A 19,086-nucleotide genomic window follows, 5' to 3' on the forward strand; every position below is an offset into this window, starting at 1 on the left:
GTGATAATGATGTGCATTCTTTTCTGGTACCTGATTTTAAAGAAAATATTTTTAGCATATTACCAAGAAGAGTAATTTTACTGTCATTTTTTTTCTTGTTTTTGTTGTTTGTTTTGAATCCCTGTATCATGTTAAGGATTTTCCTTTTTATTCCTAATTTGCTATGACCTCTCTTCCAAAAATGGAAAAATGAGTAACGGATTTTATCAAATACTTTTTGTGCAGATATTGACATTATTATGGTTTTCTTCCTTTATGTTAATGTAGTTATTTTCTTCCTTTATGTTAATGTAGTTAATTTGTAGATATTCTGATATTTTATAATGTACTCTCTGAGTTCAGTTATTCTCAACAGGTAGGTCTCTCTGGGGACTTTAGTATAATGTTGCAAGTGAAGTCTAGTTGTAAAATTCTTGATTCTTGTGGCCATAGGAAGGGATTCTACCACCTTGTGCTTATGTAGACAGTAACACTGAGAGCTCTTTGGCATTGTGTGTTTAAGCACAGACCTAATAACATAAATGGCTTAATGTTTCACAAAGTGTCCTTGTGCCAACACCTTCAGTGCCACAAAGTTAATTTCCTGTAATTAATAGTTTGGCTAAGTGATGGTTGTCTTCTGAGGGGGGAGATATTTTGTGGGAGCCAGGAGAGTTCAAATCTCTTTGCTTTTGAAATAAGAGAATTTTGCTGCCTCAAATCCTTTGTTAATTTAGTCAAGGTATGAATTGTGTGTATTGTGTTCTAAATAAAATAAATAATCACTGTAACTAATACTGTAGCTTAAACAGGTTACTTGAAGTTTCAAATTCCTAATTCTCTCTTTTAAATATCAGATATGTGTACTATCACAGCAGTATAGAGACTCCTCAAATCTTGTTGAGTTCATCTCCTGTTAGTCCCAGGGTGTGGTATTGTTAAAATATGGTACAAACATGAAATTCTAGAAAACACTATCTCTTCGTAAATAACTGGGAAATTCTAGACCAAAAAGAAATTCGTTCTGAAGGCACTAGAATAACATTCTCAGTCGTTGACATATTTAGGTAAAGTCAGGCTTCACAGAGATTTTTCCCTTAAAAAACAATAAGGAGTCACTGTCAGACATCAGATAAGAGTGGAACTTAAGTGTCTTATTTGCAATATAACTGTCTCCACAATGCGTAACTTTGCCATTAAACTTCATTGCTGGTGTTACTAGTATAGTTTACTGGGCTTAAGACTAAATTGCTTGATTATATGCTCAAGTTTTTCAATTTTTTTTTCTATAATAAATGGTACATTTCTCACTTTGAGGTTAGTGCAGTGTGTGGGATCAGCTGAAATAATAATCAAATGATAATAAAGCAGTTATTACACATTTCAGTCCTTATTAGAAGTTGGGTAAAAGTGAGGTGCTATTAGGTGGTGTGTGCCCAAGGAATTAACTAAATCATGACCAAAATGAATCAGTGCTCCCAACCAGATTGTCATTGAAAGCTGTGTGCAAGCGACAATGACAGGCCATGGAGGCAAACTGCCACTGACAAAGAATCCCCAGTGCAAAGAACTAGAACAAGTTAGAAGTGAGCTCTTTGATTTACAAAACTTTGTATATAATGTTCACCTTGTTTACCTAGGAAATAATGTATTTGCCCCAAATGTCTAGATAGAACAGGCCTAGGTGGTTGCCATCCTGGCTCTGGTGAGAGGGATGGTAGGGACATTGGAAGAGAGAAATTCTTTGAGTCTGCCTGAAGTCCCCTTATCACACCTGTTTCACGGAAAGGAAAGAGAAGAGTGAGTGCGATGGTCAGTCCTTTTCCCTTTTGACACTGGGCCTTGACCTACTTTAGCATATGGGTATGGAGAAGAAGAGATGGCTAGAGAGAGCCATTCAGTACACAGAGGGACACTGCAATGCAAACGTACCTCTTTGGGACTGCTGGAAACATCACTTCAAGTGGAACCATGCACCCATTAGTAGTCACTCCTCATTCCCTGCCCCCACCAACTTCCAGAATTATTTTATCTACTTTCTCTTTCTGTGAGTTGCCTATTCTGGACATTTTATATAAATAGAATTATATAATATATGATCTTTTGTAACTGGCTTCTTTCACTTAGCATCATGTTTTCAAGGTCATGTTGTAGCATGTATCAGTACTTCACTACTTTTTTATTAATGAATAATGTTCTGTTGTATGGATATAGTACATTTTGTTTATCCTATCATTGCTTGATAAACATTTAAGCTGTTTCTGCTTTCTGGCAATTATGAATATTTGTGTATAAGTTTTGGTATGGGACATGTGTTTTCATTTCTCTGATGTGTATACCTAGACGTGGAAGTGCTGGGTCATGTGGTAAATCTATGTTTAACGTTTTGAGGAATGCCAAACTGTTTTCTGAGCTGGTTGCACCAGTTTACATTCTTACTAACTATGTACAAGGATTCCATTTTCTCCACATTCTCGCCAACCCTTGTTATAGTCTTCCTTGTTTGTAGGCATGCTGTGGGGTATGAGGTGGTTGGTGTTGTCTTTGATGTGCATTTTCCTAGTGACTAGTGATATTGAACATATCTCTTTGCACATTTGTATATCTTCTTGGAGAAATGTGTATTCTTTTTCCATTTTTAAAATTAGATTGTCTTTTTATTGTTGACTTGTCAAAGTTATATTTTGTATATATCTTGTCTCAACATCAGAAGGTTTTTTTTTTTTAATATTTAGAGAAAAAAAGATTTAGAAAAGTACATTGTCACAGCTTGGATTTTTCAGAAGCAGTTGCTGAGACAAATTTGGGGTGGATGATGTTTATTAGAGATGGACATTTGTGACAAGAAGGACAACAGGATTGGTCAGAGGGGAAAGTGGAACTTACTGCAGGCCTAATGAAACCTCAGCCATCCTGGCGGCGAGCTCTGGAGCAGATACCGCCTGTCAGAGTTGTTCTGCATCAGGCTGAAACGGCCGGGCCTTCATGTTGCCACCTGGCTCAGTCAGTGAGTGAGAGTCAACCTGGAAAAGGTGTGACCTTGAGTGAGGCAGTTCTGTATCAGAGACAGACTAACGTGGTGAACAACTGCAGGCTGTTTGCTGACTGTGCTCCCTGCAGCTGAGCAGCAAGTTCCCCTTGAGGGGGCATCTGGAGAGTTCACCTTAGTGTCTACCACGTGCATATTATATTTCAAAATCGAGTTTAGACCTTGAATCCACAAAGCTTACAAGAGTTGTTAGTAAGCATATTTATGGGATAAGAAAATTGGATGCAGCCTTTGTGGATGTTATTACTGCTATTTTATAGTATTGAATACTTTGAAATCGAAGAAGGTAGTTTCTACTTGTTCAATTTGGCCTGGAGTTATGTACATTCATAATATTAATTGTGTTTTATTGTTTATGTTTACTATACAGTTGGAATGCCTTAAGCAGCTTATATGACACTTATATTTGACCCATAAAATAGAGGCTACTATGTGTTTGACATAATATGTTTTCTAAAATTTTGAACATGTCTTCTTTTTGAGAATTATTTTTTCCTTGGCCTTCTCTCTGCTATTTCTGCTCCATATTATGAGAACTTCATAAAAGGCTACTTAAATTATTTTTTCTTGGGGGTGGGTTAAAACTGAGAATTGTCTTAAGAATATTCTTAGTACTTGTTTAATTTTTTAGCTTCTAGCATTGTCTTGCAGATACTCTTAAAATCTTTGCATTTGATATTCCTTAACTTTTGACTTTTTCTTTTGGATGCAGCAAACCTAATAGACTAAGACAATTTTGGTTGATTTTATATATTTTTATATACACACACATGTGTATATGTATGTGTGTGTGTGTGTGTGTATAATTAGCTACCTCCAACTTGCCCAAACTCCAAATTGTGATTCTTTCTGATAATATGAATTAGCACACAAGACTGAAAACCTTCTGTAGAATAAAGAAACTGGAATTGTTTTTCTAGTTGAAGTTGAGTAGTTTGACTCTACCAGCATGGTAGAGCAGAAGGAGCTCAGAAGGAAGTGTCAGAAGATCAGAGTTAGAATCTCAGCCACCCCTTACCGTCTGGGTTACCGCCCCGTAACCAGGTTACTTAGCTTCTCAAAGCCCTGGATGCCACATCTCTAAAATGCAGCTGTGTCAACTATGCCGACCCCTCCCAGTTGTGGTGATGACCTCATAAGACAATGGACAGGAAAGGACTTGGCGACTTTGTGGCCAGCGTGCACATTTAGGAGATAGTTGGGACAGTGTTCTGCTTTGAATACAACTTTAATGTAAATGAGGGTGGAACTCACAGACTTGAACCTTTTCCAGACATGCAGTTTGACAAAAGTGGAAAGGAATATAAACAAATTATATAAAACATTAATTTAAATTTCATTATGATTATCTTTAATATAGTCTGGAAACCTGCCAACAGCTGTTTATTGTGGGGTTTTATTATTTGTTCATTGAATTTCATCCAAATGACGCACATCAAGAGTTTCTCATTCCTATACGTTGGACTGATTTGGATATCCTTAGAGTTGGAGCACAAATTAATTGGAAGTGAATTAGTTTTGACTTAAGTGTATTACAAATATTTATACAGGAACTTACGGTTTGCAAAATGTTTTTATGTGCATTCTTTCATAAAATCTTTATAATCGTTCTGTAAAAAGGATAAAAAAGAAGGGTTTTTTGTGGTTATTATTCCCATTACTTAGGTTAGAGAAGTTGTGACTTTCTCAAAGTCACTCACCTGTTAGATGATAGACCTGATTTTCTCATTTTGAACCTACTGTGTTACATTGCTTGCGAAACTAAGGAATTATTTTACATAGGTGTGGATTAGAACCAGGTATTCTTAGTCTGAACCAATTCTTGATCCAAACATAGATTCCATTCTCCATAGAAACCACTGTTTTCTATACACCAAAAGCCCCCTTTACCCTGGGCTTTGTCTTCCAGGTCTGTTCCAGCCCGGTGCCCCCGTTCTCTAGCCTCCTCCCCAGTGTCTCTGTGTCTGTGTACACATACACAATCCAAAATCCAGTTTTTACGCTGTTGCCTTATAACTATAAACTGTAATAATATGTAAGCAATATACACAATACGCCTGGGATTATTCTGAATTAACCTTTGCTGATGAGCAACTTCTGAGTAATGTGGATATTGTAACTATAATTTGGGTGGGTTGTTTGATTCCTCACAAATCTCTCATACTGATTCACATACCGTACTTTCAATTGCAAGTAGGCTATTGGGAGCTGGGTTTCCAGAACATGACTTAGTGCGCATAGATTCTTTGGGACCAGACCAGCTCCAGGAGTTCCAAGAATTAACCCAGTTTTACTTGTCTTGTGACATATCTTGTACATTCATTATTGCTTTTAGAATTTGAAGTGGAAAGGCCTTCTGTTGCAAAAATTATCTATACCTAGTTCTCATTTATACTTGCCTAAAAACAAACAGACCTAAAACTAAGGCTCCTCTGTATCTTTCTGTAGTTTTTATAAGTGCTCAGGCCATATTTTGAGCAAACAGGGTAATAAGAAATACTCTACTGTTTCATGTGTTGAAATGCTGACTAGATAAAGATTACACATGACAAGTTATTTACAGCTTTATTTATACATGCTGGATTCTCTGTTGGAATCATAGAAGAGAAGAAGATATGATAATTGCTTTGTGTAGTTCACAGAATGAAATCGCAAGCTGAGATGTTTTGAATCTAGTTTATACTGTAACCATTTCTAGGAAACCGTATTTAAACAGCAGTGGTTATCATGAAGAATACAACATGTCAACTGTGTCCCAGTTCATATCAGTAAAAACCTTCCACTACTTTATTCCCTATAACCTAACCTTCATCAGATAATACTAAATAAACTATGTCGAGTGCACATATTAATACATATCAAAGGTATCAAGTGGCTTGCTGGCTGCATTTTCAGTAGTGTTTATCTGTGGTCATACAGATTATAACTGAATTTTTATTAGGAAGACTAAATTGAGAATTTATAATGTTCCTGATTTAGTTTCACCAGCTGTGCCACTGTGGTGGAAAATAACTGGAGAGGGTAAGAATGTAACTGAATAAGAGCAACAGACAAATGGCTTTTGCTTCATACTTACCTGCTTTGCATCTGCCGCTGTAAGATTTAGGGTTTCATGCAGTAATTAGTAGCCCCTTAACTTATATATCATCACTTCAGTGAATTGTAATGTCTATTTTTAGTTTTCTCCTATAAACTAAGAATATGATTGTTAATTGATATTTAATCTTGGGAATCTTGAAATGATTCTTTAAAATTGAATCTTTTTCTCTTCCTCTATCTTTTGCTCATTTATTTGTAAATTTGACATGTATCTGTTGAGCTACACATGCGCCAGACATTGACCTAGGGACGGATGTGATCTCTGTCCTCATGGAGATCAAAGTCTGCGGGGTGATGTGTTAATAAACATTGTAGAGTACATAGAGCTTTTTAAAAGCCTTGTTGAGATATAAGTGACATACAGCATTATGTAAGTTTAAGGTATACAATGTGCTGATTTGTTATGCTATATATTGCAAAGTGATTGCCACAATAAGATTAGTTAACACACCCTCACCATACATAGTTTCCTTTGTGTGTGTGTGTGTGGTGAGAATGCCCAAGATCTACTCTCTTAGCAACTTTCAAGGATTCAGTATACTATTGCTAACTACAGTCACTGTGCTGTACACTAGGTCCCTAGAGCTTTAAAATACGAATCCTGAAATGACTGTAGCACCAAAACTATTTTGTAATTTCACTTTCATTTAAACAATCACAATGAAATAATAGTATATAAATTGTTCTGTTTACAAATCAGACATGTTAAGGATAATGGAAAGTAACTGAACACTTTATATTTAGAAGAAAATACTGAACTGGCAAAGGGATTGAGTAAAAAATGCAAGAAGTCCCTTGTAGATAGTTGTTTTAGTTGTGGAATTGCTAGCAAGGAGCACTGTGTGGAATTGCTCATTATGAACAGTTCTATTTATTTTGTATAATAAGGGGTTGCTGGTAAAACATGCACAAACTTCTAGAACTTTTGACTTGATAAGAATAATATTTGGATGTATTGTAAGTAGATAGCCATTACAAATATTGCTTGTATATAAAATGTTGCAGCTATCAGTCTAAGTCTTATATTTTATTTGTGGTTATTTGGCAGTTTGATTTGGCAGCTAGAGAGGAAGCCCCTGCTCGGGCCATGGCCATGTCTGTTTGACTCACCGTTCACCCTTGTGTTTTGCACATTGCCCACCCTATCTATAGTCTAGGATATGTTACTTAAAGAAATGTAGACACATTTTATTTATGTAGAATTTACAGAGTTTTAAGTTGACTAGTCACAGAAGAAAAATACATCCGTAGTAAGAAACAATACTTTCCCAATCAAAAATAGTGTTATATTCTAGTTGTTGCTATTAGGAAACCTCACACCTCTGAGAAGCAATAATACTATTAGTAATAGCAATATCAGCTATATACACCTTCTGTAATATTAATTCTTAACCATTGTTATATGAACAACATTTTATAAATGAGGAAACTGAAGATTTGGAATACTAAGTCACTGTGTCCCTGACCCAGAGCTGTTACTAAGTGGCGAAGCTGGGATACATTTATAACAATTAAAAAATACAAGCCAACAGATATTGAGATCATAATTATGCACCAGGCACTGTACTAAATGTTTTACATTTAACCTCAGTGACACTGTGAGGACTGCATGATTATCAGTTCTGTTTGATAAATGTGGAAAATGAGGCACCGAGAAGTTAAGCAATTTGTCAAAGGCACTTGGCTAGTTAGCGGTAGAGCCTGAGTGCTCTTCCTCTTACTCCATTCCACCTACAGCTCGCATTGAGATAAGGGCAGCATTGATTTATGTCTGTGGAACTTTCATAGTTTAAGAATGTTATTTTTGGTATTAGTTTTTAAAAGTACAATAATATTTGCTACGCTCTGCTGATTATGAAAATGCCTCAGATTTTAAAGATAATTGTATAAAATGTACCTCTGAATGGAAACATTGGCTTAGTGGGTAGCAAATCAGTTGGGTTCCTCAGTCAGAGGAATATTCAGTTGTATTATTGTCATGAACATGGTTTTTATATAATTTTATTAACAGTTATGTATTGACTAAATTAGTTTAATTTTTTTTCATTGTATGGGTTGCATTTTTTTCTTTTAATTTAGGAATAGTGGTTTTTTTTTTCTATTAATGTGCATGGGAACCCTGAGAAAGCTATCTATTTATAGTTTAAATGCAGAGTTAGACTTTGATAAATTATAATTTTATATTATTATTGATTACTGGATTGCCATTTATATAGCATAGTTTGCAGACATTGAATGTAACAGTTTCATTTTTAATTAAATTTATTGGGGTGACATTGGTTAATAAGTTTGTATAGTTTCAAGTGTACATTTCTATGATATGTGATCTGTATATTGCATTGTGTTCCCACCTCCCAAAGTCAGATAATCTTCCATCACCATATATTTGATCCCTTTACCCTTTATAGTTCTCCCACCCGCCTTCCCTCTGGTAACCACCATACTGTTGTCTGTTTCTATGAGTTTCAGTTTTATATCCCACATAGGACTGAAATCATATGGTTCTTGGCTTTTGCTTTTTCTTTCTTTTTTATTTATTTATTTTAAAGAGATGGGAAGGGAGGGATAAAGTGAGGGAGAGAAACGTTGATGTGCAAGAGAAACATCAGTCAGTTGCCTCTCACATGCCCTCAACCAGGGATCTGGCCTGCAACCCTGTGCCCTGGCTGGGAATTGAACTGGTGACCTTTTGGTTTGCAGATGACCAGTGAATCCCACCAGTGAGGGCTCTTAGATTTTTCTGACTGACTCATTTTGCCTAGCATAATATTTTCAAGGTCCATTCATGTTGTTGCAAATAGCAGTATTCATATTTTCTTATGGCTGAGTAGTATTCTATTGTATATATGTACCACATCTTTTTTATCCAATCATCTGTCGAAGGATACTGTGGTTGTTCCCATAGTTTCATTTTTAGAAGGGCTAATTTTTTTCTTTAAGGTTGTGTTTTTGAATTACATTAGAGGTAATTTATAACTACTTTTTATATTTACGTACTTTTCTTCTTTTGATGTCTGTATGTTCCAGGAGAAGACATTCCGACCTTGTAAATGGCATATCTTACAATTTATTTTAAAAGAAATTTAAAGTTTTTGAATCTAATTGGGAATGTTTTTTAATTAGATGATAAAGAACTAAACCTAAATAGTAAGTTTTGCTGAATTCAATTCAGCAACATTGGGAACTGTATGTACTATAAGGTATTGTGTTTGGTGACATGAAAGATAAAAAGATGAAAAAACTTGATGCCCCTGTCCTAGGGCTTGTATTCTGTTAGCTGACCCAGACAAATATATGAATAACCACAGTGCAAGGCAGGCTTCGATAAGTGTTGTAGTATAGACATCAGCAAAGTTCAGTGGGAAATCAGGATAGAGAGATTAATCCTAAGTGGGAGGATCAAGAAAATTCTCATGGAGTAAGTAGGATTAAGTAGAGCTTAATTTATTGCTTTCATTCATTCTAGACTGTCTTCTGAAGATTGATGTCTATTTCCTTGAGCTTTTTAATTTTGTACCCAATTTGGATAAGCATGGCACAAATCCAGCAGGGAGGTCCAGATGAAAAAGAAAAGACCACAGCACTGAAAGGTACATACTTAATTTGTTTTTTTAGGATATTTTCATTGTGCCTGACAAAGATAGAGGAATATTTAGGTGACCTCCAGTTATTTCAGTTCTAAAATAAAAATAGTAGTTAATCTATTTGTAATTATTTGTATCCCTCACAGTAACTATCTCAGTGTCTAAGAGATAGTCTGTTTTTAGTAAATAAATCATATAATAATGTAATTTTACAGCCATAAGAATTCTTAATGCTTTATTTAATTCAAGGCTGTATACATATATGGCAAGACACTGTAGGCAGTGCCCTTATTATATTTTTGTTGATCGCAATGTCATAATAATTTAGGATAGTGATCTGCCTAAGCCTGCATTTTATCTTTGTGGCGTTGGCACTAGGAATATTTTATAAGAGGCCCTTCATGTTAACACCTCAAAAGGAATCTGCCTTAGACATTCTTTGAGAATTTTGAGTTCTAGACATTAAACAACCTGCTATCTAAAGTAATTTTACTCCTAAAAGAAAGATTCATTATGGACCTATAAGGTTTCTTTATTATCATATTCCAGTCTACCCATCTAGGGACTTGTCTAAGATCAGATTACCTAAGTAACTTGTGCAAGATCTCACAGTTACTTTCTTTTCGTGGTGGAAAAATTATCTTACGGGTTTTCTGAATGCTGAGATGCCAACAATGCCCGATGATAAAAGTCTCTTTTACCTGCTTCAGCATAGAGTCTATCTGGTCTTCAGTATGCTTTGTAGGAGATACCCTGGCTGAATATGTACCAGACTGTCTTAGCTATGGCCACTTCTCTGAATCCCTAGCTGCTGTCCTACCCTGCTGTGCCAGGCTGGCTGATAAAGATATCTCAAGAATCTCTCTTACTACCTTCTTCTATCTTTTTTCATAAAAGCCTAAAGCATATATGGATAAAGCAACCAGTTTCTTAGCTCAGTGTGCCTTGCCACGTCCCTGCTTTTAGAGCAGATGATCTATCAAAAGGATGGTGTAATTAGCCCTTACCTACACAAATGGAAAATGCCCAGGAGCACTGCTTTCTCCTCACAAATATGACGTCTTGGAATAGGATGGTAGCAGGAGGGATGATAAAGCATGGACAGATTCTGGTTATGTTTTGAAGGATGACTGATTTTTTCTTTTTCTCCTTTCTTTCTTACTCCTTCCTGTCTTTCATTCAGATTTTATTTATTTATTTTTAGAGAGGGGAAGAGAGGGAGAAAAAGAGGGAGAGAAACATCAATGTGTGAGAGAAACATCCACCAGCTGCCTCTTGCATGCCCCCAACTGGGGACCTGGCCCACAATCCAAGCATGTGCCCTGACTGGGAATCAAACTGGTGACTTTTTGGTTTTCAGGCTGACACTCAGTCCACTGAGCCACACCAGTCAGTGCTGACGGGCTTATTTCACTTAGCATAATGTTCTCCAGGTGGATCCATGCTATCACAAAGGCTAAAATTTTCTTTTTTACGACTGAGTAGTATTCCATTGTGTAAATATACCATAGTTGTTTTATCCAATTATCTACTAATGGACACTTGGGCTGCTTCCAAATCCTGGTGATTGTAAATAACACTGCAATGAATATAGGGGTGCTTATGTTCTTTCAAATTAGTGTTTAGGGAATCTTTGGGTAAATTCCCAAAAGTGGGATCACTGGGTCATAAAGCAGTTCCATTTTAAATTTTTTGAGGTAACATTGCACTACTTTCCACCATCTGCATTCCCACCAACAGTGCAGATGTTAAAAAAACAACTAAGATAACTTTGAACGTTCTTGGCGTAAGATAGGTGCCGTTAATTAGATTAAGGAAACTAGATAAAGCAGGTTGCAGTGGTGGTTGTAGTGGAAAACAAGAGTTAGCTTTTAGATGTATTAAATATTAAACTGAGATACCCCTTAAGCATTGAGGTAGAGAGGTTGAGTGTGGAGTTTGGGAGAGCATTTGGGTTAGAAATAATCATTTGGGGAATCATTAGCATAGAAATAATATTTAAAGTTATGGTCATAATTGAGATCACCAGGATGTCAGTGTAGCCAGAAAAGAGAAGACATCTGCAGATTGAACCTTGGGGCATCTCAACTTTAAGGTCAGGAAGATAAGAAGGAACCAGCTACAGAGGCTGAAAATGAATTTCTACTGAGATAGGCTGAAAACTAGGAGCAAGGGAGATCCTGAACATCAAATGAGGAAAATGGGAATAATTAATTTAATCATGATGATGAGTCAGGTTAGACGAGGACTGAGAATTTACTTTTGAATTTGGCAGTTTGTGAATTGATCTTCACAAAAAGCTGTTTCAGTGAATTGTTGAAAATGAAAGCATATTGGAGAACTTGAGTAGAGACCAGGAAGAGAGAAATTAGAGACAGTGCTAGACAACCCTATGGAAGCTTTTACTGAATGCTTGTGTGCTGCTGTGAGTGATCAGTACACTCAGAAAAATGGTTAATACAGGAGAGAGGGCAAGGAATGTCTGTCGTTTTCTATCTAAATAGACTCTCTTGGTTTACACCGAGATAGATTTTGAGCATCTTATGTGATAACGTGAAAATTGGGTCTCTCAAGGCGTAATTCCAATCTATACCTCCACAAGCAGTATATAGAGTTCAGATTGATTTTCTGGATTTTGGAAATAGTATGGTGACATTAAAAGAGTATGGGTAGGATTCCAAAGATGGGACTATTTGGATTTAAACTCAAGTTTTTCTGCAAGTTGGTTAACTGAAACTTTTTCTTCATCAGTGCAATATGAGTAAGAAGGCTTAGTACACATGAGCTTGTAATGAAGAAGTAAAATTAGAAATATTAGAAAATAAAATGACAAATGCATAGGAAAGTACATTTTAGGACAAATTGGCAAACTATATAAAAATTTATACCTAAAACAGTCCTATTTACCAGTTTTTTTCTTTTATGAATTGTGCCTTAATTGTCCTAAGAACTTTTGGCCGAGCCCTAGTTCGTGAAGATTTTCTCCTATGTTTTTTAGCTTTAGACTTTGTATTTAAGATATTCATTCATTTTGAATTAATTTTTATATAAGGAGTGAGACATAAGTCAATGTTTACTTATATTTTTTTACCCATTGATATCCAATTGTGTCAGAACCATTTGTAAAAAAGATTATCTTTCCACTGTTGAGTTACTGTCTGACCTTTGTCGAAAATGTTGAAAATGAGTTGGGTGTATTCAGGTGGGCTTGTTTTGTGGCTCTCCTTTTTGTTCCATGGATCTTTTTCTGTGTCTTCTTCAATACCACACATTTGATTACTATACTATATAGTAAATTTTATAAATGGGTAGAATGATTCTTTCCACTTTATTCTTTCCCAAAATGATTCAGCTATTCTAGGTCCTATGCTTTCTTGTATAAATTTTAGAGTAAAATGGCTTGTATCTGTAAAAGATTTTTTTATTTAGATTTGGGTCAGTATTATATTTAAACCTATAGAGGAATATGGGGAGAATTGACATCTGCACTGTATTGTCTTCCAATCCATTAACATGGTATGTCTCAGTATATTCGGATCTTTGGGTTTTTCATCAGCAGTTTGTAATTTTTCGCATTGTTATTAGATTTACACTTAAGTTTTAATTTTTTAGAGTGATTGTAAATTGTTGTTTTAATTTTAGTTGCCACATATTTACTGATAGTTTACGGAAATACAATCAAGTTTTGTGTGTTGATATTACATCCTATGACTTTGCTTATGTCACTTATTAGTTCTGGGATTTGTTTTGGTAGATTCCTTAGGATTTTCTTTGTATCATGTCATTTACAAGTTAGACCGTTTTGTTTCTTCCTTTGTAATCTATATGCCTTTTATTTCCTTTCTCGCTTTTTTTTTTTTTGCTGGCTATGCCTTCCAGTATTATAATTAGTAAGAAGAGTCAGAGTGGACATTCTTTCTTTGTAGGCTAGTGGTAATAGTCGTTTTTGACCCTGACTATGATGGGTGGCTGGGAAAAGAGGCTCACTGGTGTTCACAGAATGGGTCATCCTATGCACTTGATTATTAAAATATTTTATTGAACCTTCATTTGGGAAACAAATATCTTCACATTTCTTGCCCATTCAGAGGGGTCTTTTCACATACCGCTTCTCCATAATTCCTTGTCACCAATTTTCCAATTATGTTCATTCCAAGTCCCTTACCATCCAGCCAATCCATTGGCCACAGCCTGTTAATCAATATATTATCACACGTCTGGCCATATCTCTTCCCAGCAAACTGAACAGCCAGGTACACTGCTCTCAATTCTGCTCAGTGGGAGGATTTCCATTTATAGCTATCATTCAGGGATGTCCCAGAAAGGGGCTCTAGTGCTTCAGCTGTCCACTTTTGAGTGTGCTTGAATATATTGCAGGACTATCTATAACCAGACCTGAGTTTGGGTAGGAACTCAACTAATGGTAGGAACTCCCCATGTGGAGTTCATGCTAGTAGGAGTGGAGACCGTTTGGGCTACTTCTTCATTTAACTTACTTTTGCCTTCAGGGCCTACCCAGGCCTCATCATGTATATACCACTTCCATTTGATGATGGAGTGCTGTCAGTGTACACCTAACTTTATGACTTGGTGGGTCAGCTAATACCAAGTTCATGATGGGCAGCTAACATCACATGATAACCTGGTAGCCCATGATTAAGTATCAGTAGCAGATGGTAGCATACAAAGCCCAGTAGCAGACTAACAGCTGTTTCTTAAAAGCAGAGTAGTTATCTGCAGTGGATGGCAGGGCTTTGCTCCAAAATCCTAAGGTCCTGTGCTTTGATTCATCTAGAGGGGCCTGCCAAAGATTCCAAACAGCATCCCTATTTGCCACTAGCACCATTGGATCTGCAGGATTATGTAGCTCAAGTGGCAGAGCAGCATATACAGATGCAGAGGTATCTTTTATTCTGGGCTCCACTCAAAAGTAGTAACATTTAGGATAAATGGGCCAGAATAACACATCCAAAGGAGGACTGTGTGTCTCCAGCATCCAAAGAAACCTCCCCACCTGCAGGCATTGTGTCTCTTTTTTGTTTGTAGGAAAGGCCAATTGCAACAACTTATACCCTTCACCTTAGCAAAGATTACTTGACATGACCCACATCACTGGCCCCCTAGAAATTACACGGTAGTAGAAAGCCCCTGATCTTTTTTGTGAGATTTATTTCTCACCCTCTGACACACAGATGTCTTGCCAATAAGTCCAAATGGCTGTTACTTCTTGCTTACTAGGTCCAATCAGTATAATGTCATTAATGTATTGGAACAGAGTGATATCATATGGAAGGGAGAGGTGATCAAGATAAGCAAACTAAATTATGACTTAGGCAAGAGTGTCAATATATCCCTGAGGTAGGACAGTGAACGTGTGTCGCTGGCCTTGCTAGCTGAAAGCAAACTGCTTGTAGTGGGTTTTATTGACAGCGATGGAGAAAAAGGCATTTGCCAGATCAATGGCTCCCTAACCAGGTACCAGGGGATGCATTAATTTGTTCAAGCAATGAAATTTCGTCTAGTATAGCAGCTACATTTGAAGTCATCACCGGGTTAAGCTTAATGATAATCCATGGCCATTCTCCAAGTTCCAGCATCTGTCTTCTGGATATTTCAGATAGGTGAATTGAATGGGGATGTAGTAGGAATCACCACCCCTGCATCCTTCAGGTCCTTGATGGCAGAAATCTCTGCAATGCCGGGAATGCCATATTTCTTTTTGGTTACTATTTTCCTAGGTAAAGGCAGTTTTGGGGGCTTTCACTTGTTCTTTACTATAATAGCCTTCATTCCACAGGTCAGGGAACCAATGCGGGGATTCTGGCAAATAATGAACCGGGGAAATAACCACAGAGTGGGTTCAGAAACACACTGTGAGATGAATCTGAGCTAAAGCTCCATTGAACACCTGTTCTCTATAAGCCCCTACTCTGACTGATGAACCACAAGGACATTTTGGGTTTCCTGGAATCAGTTTCATTTCAGAGCCAGTGTCCACAAGTCTCTGAAAGGTCTGATTACGTTTTCCCCAATGCTGTTACCCTGGTAAAAGGCCATAGGTCCCTTTGGGGAAGGATGGGAAAAAGCATAATAGTGTAATTTTTGGCAGTATACCTGGGTCATTCCTTAAGGGGTTTTGGCCTCTCCTTCTCCCAAGAGGCTCTGGATCTGTAAACTTGCTTAAGTCCGGGAATGATTGTGACTGTTTTTGATTCAGGTTTGACTTTTGTTCATTCAACATAGAACTTTTCTGCTTATACATATCAGATAAGAATTTAATAGGCTTCCTGTCTTATTTCTAGGAACAACATGCTCAACTAGCCATTGCCACAGGCCTGTGTTAATCAAACTTCTGACCGCTGCTTTGATTCTGCTATCCATCGCGGTAACCATGCCCACCTTGCCTTTGGTGGTAGAGTGCTCCCTCTTGGCTGCTACCACCCTAGGAACCACTTGCCCCATTGCATTTAGATTTCTTAATTCAGTGACTTTAGTCCCCACTGTAAGGTCTAGCATAAGAGAAGGGCCACCACAGAGCTGTTTAAGGATGCCCGAGTTCTCCTCATAAATTTATTTCTCATAGTAGTGGTGAAACGTGTGTCTTCTGGACCCTCCCAGGGTGGGTGAGTAGCTCTTCAATGACAAATCCTCTCTCCCTAAACCTTTGAATCACTTCCTCTACCTTAAACCAGAGCAAATTCACTCATTGTGGGCCACCTTTTGGTCTGTGTTCCAGCCAACCAGTTAGACTGTTAGAGCCCTTCCTAACTCCCCAAGTTACAACATTAAATACAGTATCTTGTGCTTGGTGAGCCTTTATCAATAAATATGACGTGATTGTTCTCTCCACTTTTATCCCATACCCTTAATATCCATTCTCCTACCTATTTCCTGGATTTCTGTTTGTATAAATTTTTATTCTATTCATACCTTCAGTGGATCAGTTGAGGGTGTTCTATATGGGAGAAAGGCAATTTGCTTTACTCAGTCTATGGATTCAAATGCTAATCTCACTCAGAGACACCTTCACAGACATACTCAGAATAATGTTTAACCAAATACATGGATACCCCATTTCCCCGTAATGTTGACACATAAAATTAATCACCACACCATTCATCCTGGTTTGTTTCTACCTTTTGGCTATTGTGAATAATGCTTCTGTGAACATGGTTGTACAAATATCTGATGAGTCTGTTTTCAGTTCTTTTGTTTGTGAAATGGTATTTTTACCCAGTTATCGCACATGCTTGGTTGAAGTTTAGAATTCTAGTTTCTGAATCACTAATCACCAGAGGTATGAATTAGGGGAAAAAACAGTGTGTCACATCTGATACATGTTTAGGTTTTGTGGGTTTAGTTGTACTGTATTTTATAGGTACTGAAGGGATTTTTCAATGTAAATGTTATATTATTCTTGAGTTTTACCTAGTTCAGTGCCTTTGGAACTCAGTCTGTGTGTGTAAAATACGGTTATACAGCATTGCTTTCCTATTAAAAAGCAGAAAAATAACCTTTGACAATTTCTACATGTTTCCTTAATGCTAGTGAAAGTAAAAAAAAAAAAAACAAACCTATTTCTGGTTCTCTAGTTGAAAGAGAAGTTTGAGGAATGTCTATTTATTTAGTTGTTCTTTTTATCATTTAAAGGAATGTTTTGAGCAAGATAAAACCATATTTCTGTATTTATAACTATTTATTCTTTAGAAGGTAATGAAGAGAAGGGACAGAATATTTTAGGGTTGATATGGCATATAGAATAAGTGTGGTGATTTTGAAAGAACACTGAGTAAGGTGTTGGGAAACACATCTGTTTTACTAAGTTCACTTTACTTATAAGTTATAATTTTGAACAAGCCATTTTACTTCTTTGAGCTCATTTCCTTGTCTGAAAGACAGTGAAGATGATAATATGTGCTGCTATTTTATAGGGTTGTGGCGATCAAATGAGGTAAAGTAAGTGAAATCTTTAAACTGATACATGGATGGTAGGTGTCATTTTATGATCTGACCTGATAGAGAATATGGCTATTAGACATAATACATCTGCTCACATATTGGTGTCTGTGTGTCTGATGACAAGATTTCTAAGTTTTGAACTGTGGAAGGTGACCGACTGTAAAGTTAAGTAATCTGATTTTGCCAAAGAACCTCAACTCATTGGAAGGAGGGAAATGAGAATCTTCCAGCTACTCCAAGCCAATTTTTGACACTAAAAAATTTTACCCTTTGTGACAGCATGGATGGACCTGGAGAGCATTATGCTAAGTGAAATAAGGCAGGCGGTGAAAGACAAATACCATATGATCTCACCTATAATTGGAACCTAATCAACAAAACAAACAAGCGAGCAAAATAGAACCAGAGACATGGAAATAAAGAACAAATTGACAGTAACCAGCGGGAAGGTGGGAGTCGGTAATGGGGAGAAAGGGGAAGGGGCAAGTCAAAGAACATGTATATAAAGGACCCAGGGACAAGGACAAGGGGGTTAGATGGGTAGGGAAGGGCAGGGCAGGGGAGAGTAATAGGGGAAAGATGGAGACAACTGTAATCGAACAACAATACAAATTTTTTAAAAAAGGTTAAATACAAAAAACTTCCATTTTACTCTGTTTTGTAAGGATTTACATGGTGTTCAGAACTTTACTAATGAATCAGAAAGTTGTCAGCTTTGTAGCCCGGTATGCATATTATGTGACATTTCTATCTTACTGGAAAGTTCGCAAAGATTTTTTTATGTTTGTATGTTGAAGATGGTATTTTTTGTGTACATTGAGGTTTATTTGATACAGGAGTTTGAAGAGTGCCAGTGATTTTTTTTTTACAAGTTTTTTGTTGCCTTATCTTTGTGTCCTACAGAGAGAGACTAGAGAATTGAGGTAGATAGACTAATTTTTCCTCTAGATGTTTTGTTGAGCCATATAGATGGATTCGTTATATCCCTGTCAGAAATAGAAATAAAGTGTTAATTCTGGGATACTTCTTTTGTAGGAAATGGGACTGGTTTGCATTACTACATATCCAAGGAGCTTTTTCTCATCAGGAACTTGTGTTAAAATGAAAAATCTCAAAACTTAAACTTTTTAAAAAAATCATCTTTTGAAAATTTGAAATTTATATTTTCTGAGTTTCTATATGACTGTATGAAGACTTATAGTGAGCAGTTTTTCCTCACAAATAATATGAGCCAAAATATATCATTAAATGATCGCTGACAGACTGATTCTAGGGCTGGGGAGAGAAAACATAAGGTAAGCTTGGAGCATCTTGTAGTAGCAGAAAGTAAGGAAATGCTCAGAAAACAAAAAAATGAAAGCATGTCAAAGGGATAGGAGAGCTAGCTGAAAGAGTTGACAGTGGCCAGCACTGTAA

The 19,086-nt window shown here is 36.7% G+C and overlaps 1 protein-coding gene across 2 annotated transcripts in view; it reads left to right on the forward strand.

Annotated features, from left to right (window-relative positions):
* Nucleotides 1–19,086, forward strand: part of ARB2A (ARB2 cotranscriptional regulator A) — a 404,957-nt gene that overhangs the window by 19,355 nt on the left and 366,516 nt on the right. The window contains exon 2 of one of the 2 annotated variants that reach the window (XM_024563505.3): nucleotides 9,594–9,717. The exons of the other annotated variant lie outside the window; for it this stretch is intronic. Coding sequence (XP_024419273.1) covers nucleotides 9,612–9,717 — 106 coding nt within the window. The 5' untranslated portion in view covers nucleotides 9,594–9,611. The remainder of the gene's footprint in view (nucleotides 1–9,593; nucleotides 9,718–19,086) is intronic. 2 annotated transcript variants of the gene reach the window in all.

Source organism: Desmodus rotundus, chromosome 1 (assembly GCF_022682495.2).
Source record: "Desmodus rotundus isolate HL8 chromosome 1, HLdesRot8A.1, whole genome shotgun sequence".
Taxonomy (NCBI): Eukaryota; Metazoa; Chordata; class Mammalia; order Chiroptera; family Phyllostomidae; genus Desmodus; species Desmodus rotundus.